This window comes from Rutilus rutilus (assembly GCF_951802725.1).
Source record: "Rutilus rutilus genome assembly, chromosome: 6".
In the NCBI taxonomy this organism is placed as follows: Eukaryota; Metazoa; Chordata; class Actinopteri; order Cypriniformes; family Leuciscidae; genus Rutilus; species Rutilus rutilus.
Window position 1 is genome coordinate 38,274 of NC_140214.1, and position 11,727 is coordinate 50,000.

General features: G+C 44.2%; 1 protein-coding gene across 9 annotated transcripts in view; it reads right to left on the reverse strand.

The window, feature by feature from the left end:
* LOC311292852 (myomegalin) overlaps positions 1 to 11,727 on the reverse strand; it is a 95,812-nt gene that overhangs the window by 9,142 nt on the left and 74,943 nt on the right. For 5 of the 9 annotated variants that reach the window (XM_084412669.1, XM_084412663.1, XM_084412667.1 and 2 more), the window contains 7 exons: positions 7,356 to 7,487; positions 6,445 to 6,633; positions 5,744 to 5,872; positions 5,091 to 5,207; positions 1,775 to 1,964; positions 1,497 to 1,621; positions 857 to 1,072 (listed from right to left, as the gene is read on the reverse strand). In XM_084412669.1, the coding sequence (XP_084268795.1) occupies positions 857 to 1,072; positions 1,497 to 1,621; positions 1,775 to 1,964; positions 5,091 to 5,207; positions 5,744 to 5,872; positions 6,445 to 6,633; positions 7,356 to 7,487 (1,098 nt within the window). The remainder of the gene's footprint in view (positions 1 to 856; positions 1,073 to 1,496; positions 1,622 to 1,774; positions 1,965 to 5,090; positions 5,208 to 5,743; positions 5,873 to 6,444; positions 6,634 to 7,355; positions 7,488 to 11,727) is intronic. The other 4 variants (XM_084412670.1, XM_084412668.1, XM_084412666.1 and 1 more) reach the window with 1 other exon arrangement.

Genomic DNA, 11,727 nt, shown 5'->3' on the forward strand with positions numbered 1-11,727 from the left:
CCGTATCCAGATCTGATGAAGGACCTGCGCCTGAACACGACGACAACGCAGCTCCAAAGTGTCAACTAGTCTCTCCCCTGTGAAGGCCTCCTTCCCTTCCCTTTACTTCTGTACAGATAAAACGTTGTCAGAATTGTTCCGGTTCACATAGCTACGCGGAAGCGATAAATAATGATTTATTATACATTTTTAAGGCCAGACAAGTAATTTGTTGAGGTCAAGTTGTAAAGAAAGATTACATGCCAGCGCACATATATATTCAAACGCACATACCTATAGACTAAACATGTAATACGCATGTGCACGCCGTCAGCGTTTTCACAGGTTTGCATTTTTAAAGCTTGCGCAGTGATAAAAAATTATAATTATTATTATTATTATACTTTTTTTTTTTTCAGGGCTTGCACCTTGGAACCTATTTTGGGGTCTGCGTTCTCGAGCCGCCAGGCACTGTTTTATGCGGGTGAGCGACCAGAGCGCGTTGAGGGTTTTCTGTTGGAACGGTGTCGTGTTAGCGGCCACTAAGTTAATAACTAATGATCTTTGCAACGGAAGTGAATCAATCAAAACTAACTTTATCTGGACAATAACTTTATTCTAGAGCTGCTGTAAAGCCTAAACAATCTGTTACTGTAATTTCCTATTATCACTGTAAAACTGGTTTGAAACAATCTACATTGTTAAAAGCACTATATACATGAAGGTGACTTTCCTTGACTTGACTATACACACAACGACTACTGGCCTACAACAGTTACAAGTGCACATGCCAACAAGTCACATACGTGTCTGTTTTCTAGTTGTTAAATTACACAAGCAAGACAGCTGAAGTGAAATGACGACGTCCACAGGTTACCGTGGAGAATCAGTCGTCTGTAAAGCACGTCTCTCAGGGGACTGGCCGGAACGATGGGTGACCGGCGCTGATCGGACGAGTGATCCAGCTTCTGGAGTTGAGCTCGAAGAGAACTGTTCTCCTGTACACTGACCTCCAGCTGGACCCTGAGAGCCCGAACCTCCACCAGCAGCTCTCGCAACTCCACTGACGGGCACGGCACCTCACACACACACCCTGAGAGAGAGGTGGGGAGGTGGGGAGGGAGGTGGGGGGGTGGGGGGGGAATCTCTGTCAACAGTCTGAGTGGTTCATAAATTAATATGCAATTAGAACAGCTGTAAACTGTCACTCGTTGATAATCTTTCCCTCCACAATTAGCGGATAATTCTAAAAATCACTTGTGCACATGGCTGGAATATAGCACACGTCTCATATGGACTACTTTTATGGCAGTTTTATGATACTTTTGTCATTTCCGTTGGACAGGTCTGCATTTAATTGTATGTAAAAGAACAGCCTGTCTAAACTGTGTTTCACTGAAACACAGGCACTTGTACAGGTTTGCAATAACATGAGTGTGAATAAACAATTCCAGAAGAGTTTTATTTTTGAGGGTGTGATTATTCCTGTAACATGTACAGAGCTTGTGGTGTCTTACCTGCAGCTGTGCTCTTTCTCACGCCACACACTCGGTCGTACAGCTGTAGTTCACTCTGTAGGGAGTGTAGAAGCTGTCTGCTCTCTGCTAACTGCTGCTGGAGTAAACTCACCTCATGCTGCAGTCTGAACACACATCACCAGATACACAGCCTTTCATTCATGTGTATATCTCACACTCATACACAAGAGTTCCAACCACAACAATCCAAAATTGCCAGTCACTCTATTGAAACAACTTTCTTTACATGAAGCTACTCTTCATTTAGTTTCTCTGACCTGTTGTTGTGCTCCTGACTGTTTTGTCTGTCTTGTCGCAGTTGTTGGATTTGTTGACTTTGCTCACAGTTGTGCGTCTGCAGCCTCCTCAACTCCTCCTTCCATTGCTCCGCCTCTAACTCCGCTTGCTGCAGACAAACACGCCCAGACAGCACCACCTCCCTGAGCTGCTTCACCTCTTCACTGCTGTCTGCATCGTACAAATATCAGATAATGTTTTTATTACAGACTTTAAACTCTACAGAGTCCTACAGACAGTGATAATCATTCCACAACAAAGACTTAATGTGAATTAATGTGCGTGTTTTGATGAAATACATACCCAGCTTTAGCATTAAATGCATTATGTGATTCATTATGTGAATTGTTGACCTTGTGTTTAGAAGTGTTGTCAACAGTTGTCTAGTCATTTGGGGAAGGGAATTTCTTTCCATTGTAACGGTGGCTGTTTTGGCCAGGGAGGCACCTACAGTTCAGGGGGCCAGGGAGGCGCCTACAGTTCAGGGGGCCACGGAGGCACCTACAGTTCAGGGGGCCAGGGAGGCGCCTACAGTTCAGGGGGCCAGGGAGACACCTACAGTTCAGGGGGCCAGGGAGACCCCTGCAGTTCAGGTGGCCAGGGAGGCGCCTACAGTTCAGGCGGCCGGGGAGGCGCCTACAGTTCGGGGGCCACGGAGGCACCTACAGTTCGGGGGCCAGGGAGGCGCCTACAGTTCAGGGGGCCACGGAGGCACCTACAGTTCGGGGGCCAGGGAGGCGCCTACAGTTCGGGGGCCAGGGAGACCCCTACAGTTCAGGGGGCCAGGGAGGCGCCTACAGTTCAGGCGGCCGGGGAGGCGCCTACAGTTCAGGGGGCCAGGGAGACCCCTACAGTTCAGGGGGCCAGGGAGGCGCCTACAGTTCAAGCTGCCGGGGAGGTGCCTACAGTTCAGGGGGCCAGGGAGGCGCCTACAGTTCAGGGGGCCAGGGAGGCGCCTACAGTTCAGAGGGCCAGGGAGGCGCCTGCAGTTCAGGGGGCCAGGGAGGCGCCTACAGTTCAGGGGGCCAGGGAGGCGCCTACAGTTCAGAGGGCCAGGGAGGCGCCTGCAGTTCAGGGGGCCAGGGAGGCGCCTACAGTTCAGGGGGCCAGGGAGATCCCTACAGTTCAGGGGGCCAGGGAGGCGCCTACAGTTCGGGGGCCAGGGAGGCGCCTACAGTTCGGGGGCCACGGAGGCACCTACAGTTCGGGGGCCAGGGAGGCGCCTACAGTTCGGGGGCCAGGGAGGCGCCTACAGTTCGGGGGCCAGGGAGACCCCTACAGTTCAGGGGGCCAGGGAGGCGCCTACAGTTCAGGCGGCCGGGGAGGCGCCTACAGTTCAGGGGGCCAGGGAGACCCCTACAGTTCAGGGGGCCAGGGAGGCGCCTACAGTTCAAGCTGCCGGGGAGGTGCCTACAGTTCAGGGGGCCAGGGAGGCGCCTACAGTTCAGGCGGCCGGGGAGGCGCCTACAGTTCGGGGGCCACGGAGGCACCTACAGTTCGGGGGCCAGGGAGGCGCCTACAGTTCAGGGGGTCACGGAGGCACCTACAGTTCGGGGGCCAGGGAGGCGCCTACAGTTCGGGGGCCAGGGAGACCCCTACAGTTCAGGGGGCCAGGGAGGCGCCTACAGTTCAGGCGGCCGGGGAGGCGCCTGCAGTTCAGGGGGCCAGGGAGGCGCCTGCAGTTCAGGGGGCCAGGGAGATCCCTACAGTTCAGGGGGCCAGGGAGGTGCCTACAGTTCAGGTGACCAGGGAGGCGCCTACAGTTCAGGGGGCCACGGAGGCGCCTATAGTTCAGGGGGCCAGGGAGGCGCCTACAGTTCAGGCGGCCAGGGAGGCGCCTACAGTTCAGGTGGCCAGGGAGGCACCGACTCTGGAATGGGCTCATGGGTTGGAACGAACTCGGGGGCTTGAATGGCAGAGCTCTGGGATGAGAGTGGGCACTGGGCAGAGCTCTGGGCTGAACTCTGAGGCTGGAGCCTTCACTGGACTCTGGTCAGGGGCTGGAGCCAATGTGTGTGCACTCCACACACACAAGACAGCCGTAGCCCATATGGTCAACACTGTAACCTCCAAGGGCTCAGGCATGGCGACAATCTTGTCTGAAGACACAGGCGTAGTGGCGGCCATCTTGTCCGAAGACACAGGCGTAGAGGCGGCGGCCATCTTATTGGCACTGATCCTCAACAAACTCGTCTCCATTTCAGCATGACTCCAATCTTCAACCAGATAGAACTGGATAATATTCTGAATGTTCTGATCCAATCTGACCTCTGACCTGTAATGATGCCTGAATCATAATCATACACTGTTCGCTCGTTGACCAGAGGAGAACTGAGCGACTGAGTCTGGTTTCTTCCAAGGTTTTTTCTCCATTCTGTCACTGATGGAGTTTTGATTCCTTTCCACTGTCGCCTTTTTCGCCTTTGGCTTTTGTCTTGCTTAGTTGGGGACATTTAATATTCAACAATATTATTGATCTGCCTGCATTGACACCATTATATGAACTGAACTGAACTGTTGTGTGTGTGTGTGTGTGTGTGTGTGTGTGTGTGTGTGTGTGTGTGTGTGTGTGTGTGTGTGTGTGTGTGTGTGTGTGTGTGTGTGTGTGTGTGTGTGCGGGAAGTAGGGGTGCTGAGGAGGGTGCGGTTGAAAATAAATAAATACAAAATGTCTTAACAAAAAAAAGAAATAAAATTCTATTAATTAATTTGTCTATTAATTAAAATTAGTTTGAAACATGAAAGTAAGTAGCCTAAGCCATGAAAACAAGCAACAATTGTCTCATGGCAGCACAGCGCGCACTCATCAGTGAAGGTCATATTCTTTGGGTTGATTTTTTTGAGCTGTAGCCATCCAGTCTGCAGTTGTTTTTGGAGATTGTGCTTTGATTACAGGCATATTAGCTGTGTTTATATGTTTGTTTAATTAATAACCTTGTGACAACACAAGTGTTACTGATATTGCATATTTTACAAGAAAATATATTTGTCAATAATGCTGGACCTGTAGCGCTTATTTAGATCTTTAACGTTAGATCTTTCCTATTGAAACAAAAATAATGTTTAATGTTGATTCAATATTATTCTTAATAAAAAAAAAATAGTAGGGTTTTTAACAACAAACTCATAGAACTTTTATTAACAAAATTAATACGACTGAATGATACCCACGTTGTAACAGATAAATTAAATGTCTTTTATCTGTCCCCCCACCCCCCACAGCCCCCCCCCTGCTCAAAAATATGTTCACGCGACTGTGTGTGTGTGTGTGTGTGTATGTGTGTGCGCGTGTTTTTACCTCTGCTGGCTTTTATCCTGGACTGTAGTGCCAGATTTTCCTCCTTCAATGCTCTGATTTCATTGGTCAGTTGACTGACTGCACCATGGCTCTGGATAAAGATGTTGGTTGGAGCCGCTGTCAAACACACACACACAAACACAAACCAGTGATTAGCCATAAGTTTGTTGGTAATGGTTCTTACATTTGTAAACAAGCATACAAATTACTTAAACACCGTCATTTTGCATTAAACGGCTCAGGGATATCTGCAGTGAGTCATCAACACTGAACAGAGATTCATTGGCTGATTGAGAACACTGTGGTGATTGAACTGTTGTATAAAAGCAATGTGACACTCACAGTCATCGTTATTCTTAATATCAGTCATGTGATGATCTGCAGTCCAATCACAGCAGTGAAAATCACATTCAGATCAAAATCATGATTGAACGTGTCTCACACACACTCAGGCATCACGCACACGCACACGCACACTCACACACACACACACACACACTCACTCACTCACACACTCACACACTCACACTCACACACACTCACTCACTCACTCACTCACTCACACACACATTCATACACTCTCACTCACTCACTCACACACACTCACTCTCTCACACTCACTCACTCACTCACTCACACACACTCACACACACCTGTGTCTCTTGCTGTGGGCAGGCGTCCCTGTAACTGCTGTCTCAATCTCTCGTTGGTTCTGATGGAATCTTCCAGTCGTTGGCGCAGAGATCGAATCTCTCTCAGATGCTCCTCGATCACGTCTACATCTGTCAAAATCATCACATCATAATCATCACATCATAATCATCACATCATCTTTTCTTACTTAGTATTTTTGTCTTGTTTCCAGTCCAAACATCTAAAAATTCTTAAATCAAGATACATTTACTAGATGAGTAAAATGCCATAAGATATTAAGTCTTGTTTTCCGGGGGAATTAATCAAAATTAAGTGAGTTGATGCTTAAAAAAACCTAATTTATCTGCCAATGGGGTGAGAAAAATAATGTTAATTCAAACAGAAACAAGATTATTTTTCTTACCGCATTGGCAGATCATTTTGCTTGTTTTAAGCAAAAACTCACTTAATTTTGACAAATTTCCCCAGAAAACAAGACTTAATATCTTATGGCATTTTACTACTTTAGTAAATTGATCTTGATTTAAGAAATGTTTGATATTTGGACTGGTAACAAGACAAAAATACTAAGTAAGAAAAGTATTTTTCGCAGTGTAATCATCACATCATAATCATGGAAACTGTTCTGAATTTGTTCTTATTGTTCATCAGTTTGTTTTTATTTAAACCACTAATTGAGCTGCAATAGTCACACACACACCTGATTGGCTGTTGCCAGACTGATAATACGATGATCCATTAAAACCTCTGATTGGCTGAATCATATGCTCCATGTCCCACAATGCATCTGTCTGCACAGATGGGCCTCCACTCTTCCCCAGTGCATGATGGGACACAGGCGTGTGCGCGGTCAGCTGATAGCTGGAGAGAGAGTGAGGCGCGCTGAACGCTGGTGGAGAAAGAGTAATAATCTCATTAATGATCATCACGCACTCATACTGCAAAGAAAAGCAGAACAGCAAAGTCTAAACACAGAAGTTAGTTTAGTTTCAGATCAGGACTGTTCGTCACTCATAGCTCTTTTGCTCAGATACGCTGCCTGATCTGAACCGTTCTGTATATTTTCACCAAGAAAAGATGATTCTTGACCCTCCAAACATCATAATATCGCCACAAAGTATTTTTAAAAAACACACAATGACAACAGAAAATGCCAAATGAAACTAGATCATTCCTGTTTATCCACAAGCTGTTCACACTTGTAAGCACTAATGACTGGCGACGAGCTAGCTTTTTTTTATTATATCATGAAACATTAACAGATGTATATGTGGTGTTTGAGACAATATTTGCACACATTTGAACTGAAGATCAGATGCTACGTTCACACTGACAGTGACGGGATCACAGCGAGAGTCTCTAATCTGATGGTTTCTAGCAGGTGTAAGTAACAGAATTCACCAGGTTTATGAATATGAATAAATAATACTCCAAAGGGAAAAAAGTCACTTTGCCAAAACGTTTTATGGGAGAGTCTCTAAATGTATAACCTGTGCTGAAACAAGGGGTTTCATGAAACTTCAGATCGTTCACAGCTTATCTGACTTCATTGACTCTGAATGTTAGTCAGAGACACACACACACACACACACACACATGCCGTGTGCTCACTTCTCATCGGTGGCTTGTGGCCGTCAGGGTCAGGGAAGGTCATGGGGGCAAAGGTCATGGGATTAGCATGACCCCAGCAGCTGTGAGTCTGGATCTGAGGCTGTGAGCTGGACGAGAGTCCGATGAAAACACCTGCAGACGGTGGAGCGGTTACTACTGAACTGATTGTGTTACTACTGAACTGATTGTGTTACTACTGAACTGATTGTGTTACTACTGCACTGATTGTGTTACTACTGCACTGACTGTGTTACTACTGAACTGATTGTGTTACTACTGCACTGATTGTGTTACTACTGAACTGACTGTGTTACTACTGAACTGATTGTGTTACTACTGAACTGATTGTGTTACTACTGCACTGATTGTGTTACTACTGAACTGATTGTGTTACTACTGCACTGACTGTGTTACTACTGAACTGATTGTGTTACTACTGCACTGATTGTGTTACTACTGCACTGACTGTGTTACTTCTGCACTGATTGTGTTACTACTGCACTGATTGTGTTACTACTGAACTGATTATGTTACTACTGCACTGATTGTGTTACTTCTGCACTGATTGTGTTACTACTGCACTGACTGTGTTACTACTGAACTGATTGTGTTACTACTGCACTGATTGTGTTACTACTGAACTGACTGTGTTACTACTGCACTGATTGTGTTACTACTGAACTGATTGTGTTACTACTGCACTGATTGTGTTACTACTGAACTGATTGTGTTACTACTGCACTGACTGTGTTACTACTGCACTGATTGTGTTACTACTGAACTGATTGTGTTACTACTGCACTGATTGTGTTACTACTGAACTGATTGTGTTACTACTGCACTGATTGTGTTACTACTGCACTGATTGTGTTACTACTGAACTGACTGTGTTACTACTGCACTGATTGTGTTACTACTGCACTGACTGTGTTACTACTGCACTGATTGTGTTACTTGTGTTACTACTGCACTGATTGTGTTACTACTGCACTGATTGTGTTACTTGTGTTACTACTGCACTGATTGTGTTACTACTGGACTGATTGTGTTACTACTGCACTGATTGTGTTACTTGTGTTACTACTGCACTGATTGTGTTACTACTGCACTGATTGTGTTACTTGTGTTACTACTGCACTGATTGTGTTACTACTGCACTGATTGTGTTACTACTGAACTGATTGTGTTACTACTGCACTGATTGTGTTACTTGTGTTACTACTGCACTGATTGTGTTACTTGTGTTACTACTGCACTGATTGTGTTACTTGTGTTACTACTGCACTGATTGTGTTACTTGTGTTACTACTGCACTGATTGTGTTACTTGTGTTACTACTGCACTGATTGTGTTACTACTGCACTGATTGTGTTACTACTGCACTGACTGTGTTACTACTGAACTGATTGTGTTACTACTGAACTGATTGTGTTACTACTGCACTGATTGTGTTACTACTGAACTGACTGTGTTACTACTGAACTGATTGTGTTACTACTGAACTGATTGTGTTACTACTGCACTGATTGTGTTACTACTGAACTGATTGTGTTACTACTGCACTGACTGTGTTACTACTGAACTGATTGTGTTACTACTGCACTGATTGTGTTACTACTGCACTGACTGTGTTACTTCTGCACTGATTGTGTTACTACTGCACTGATTGTGTTACTACTGAACTGATTATGTTACTACTGCACTGATTGTGTTACTTCTGCACTGATTGTGTTACTACTGCACTGACTGTGTTACTACTGAACTGATTGTGTTACTACTGCACTGATTGTGTTACTACTGAACTGACTGTGTTACTACTGCACTGATTGTGTTACTACTGAACTGATTGTGTTACTACTGCACTGATTGTGTTACTACTGAACTGATTGTGTTACTACTGCACTGACTGTGTTACTACTGCACTGATTGTGTTACTACTGAACTGATTGTGTTACTACTGCACTGATTGTGTTACTACTGAACTGATTGTGTTACTACTGAACTGACTGTGTTACTACTGCACTGATTGTGTTACTACTGCACTGATTGTGTTACTACTGAACTGACTGTGTTACTACTGCACTGATTGTGTTACTACTGCACTGACTGTGTTACTACTGCACTGATTGTGTTACTACTGAACTGATTGTGTTACTACTGCACTGACTGTGTTACTACTGCACTGATTGTGTTACTTGTGTTACTACTGCACTGATTGTGTTACTACTGCACTGATTGTGTTACTTGTGTTACTACTGCACTGATTGTGTTACTACTGGACTGATTGTGTTACTACTGCACTGATTGTGTTACTTGTGTTACTACTGCACTGATTGTGTTACTACTGCACTGATTGTGTTACTTGTGTTACTACTGCACTGATTGTGTTACTACTGCACTGATTGTGTTACTACTGAACTGATTGTGTTACTACTGCACTGATTGTGTTACTTGTGTTACTACTGCACTGATTGTTACTTGTGTTACTACTGCACTGATTGTGTTACTACTGCACTGATTGTGTTACTTGTGTTACTACTGCACTGATTGTGTTACTTGTGTTACTACTGCACTGATTGTGTTACTACTGCACCGATTGTGTTACTTCTGCACCGATTGTGTTACTTCTGCACCGATATTTTACTTGTATTACTTCTGCACTGATCGTATTACTTCTGCACCAATTGTGTTACTTCTGCACCGATTATTTTACTTGTGTTACTTCTGCACTGATTGTATTACTTCTGCACCAACTGTGTTACTTCTGAACTGATTGTGTTACTTGTGTTACTTCTGGACCGATTGTGTTACTTCTGAACTGATTGTGTTACTTCTGCACTGATTGTGTTACTTGTGTTACTTCTGGACCGATTGGGTTACTTCTGCACCGATTGTGTTACTTCTGCACTGATTATTTTACTTGTGTTACTTCTGAACTGATTGTGTTACTTCTGCACTGATTGTGTTACTTCTGAACTGATTGTGTTACTTCTGCACTGATTGTATTACTACTGCACCAATTGTGTTACTTCTGCACCGATTATTTTACTTGTATTACTTCTGCACTGATTGTGTTACTTCTGCACTGATTGTGTTACTACTGAACTGATTATGTTACTACTGCACTGATTGTGTTACTTCTGAACTGATTGTGTTACTACTGCACTGATTGTGTTACTACTGAACTGACTGTGTTACTACTGCACTGATTGTGTTACTACTGAACTGATTGTGTTACTACTGCACTGATTGTGTTACTACTGAACTGATTGTGTTACTACTGCACTGACTGTGTTACTACTGCACTGATTGTGTTACTACTGAACTGATTGTGTTACTACTGCACTGATTGTGTTACTACTGAACTGATTGTGTTACTACTGAACTGACTGTGTTACTACTGCACTGATTGTGTTACTACTGCACTGATTGTGTTACTACTGAACTGACTGTGTTACTACTGCACTGATTGTGTTACTACTGCACTGACTGTGTTACTACTGCACTGATTGTGTTACTACTGAACTGATTGTGTTACTACTGCACTGACTGTGTTACTACTGCACTGATTGTGTTACTTGTGTTACTACTGCACTGATTGTGTTACTACTGCACTGATTGTGTTACTTGTGTTACTACTGCACTGATTGTGTTACTACTGGACTGATTGTGTTACTACTGCACTGATTGTGTTACTTGTGTTACTACTGCACTGATTGTGTTACTACTGCACTGATTGTGTTACTTGTGTTACTACTGCACTGATTGTGTTACTACTGCACTGATTGTGTTACTACTGAACTGATTGTGTTACTACTGCACTGATTGTGTTACTTGTGTTACTACTGCACTGATTGTTACTTGTGTTACTACTGCACTGATTGTGTTACTACTGCACTGATTGTGTTACTTGTGTTACTACTGCACTGATTGTGTTACTTGTGTTACTACTGCACTGATTGTGTTACTACTGCACCGATTGTGTTACTTCTGCACCGATTGTGTTACTTCTGCACCGATATTTTACTTGTATTACTTCTGCACTGATCGTATTACTTCTGCACCAATTGTGTTACTTCTGCACCGATTATTTTACTTGTGTTACTTCTGCACTGATTGTATTACTTCTGCACCAACTGTGTTACTTCTGAACTGATTGTGTTACTTGTGTTACTTCTGGACCGATTGTGTTACTTCTGAACTGATTGTGTTACTTCTGCACTGATTGTGTTACTTGTGTTACTTCTGGACCGATTGGGTTACTTCTGCACCGATTGTGTTACTTCTGCACTGATTATTTTACTTGTGTTACTTCTGAACTGATTGTGTTACTTCTGCACTGATTGTGTTACTTCTGAACTGATTGTGTTAC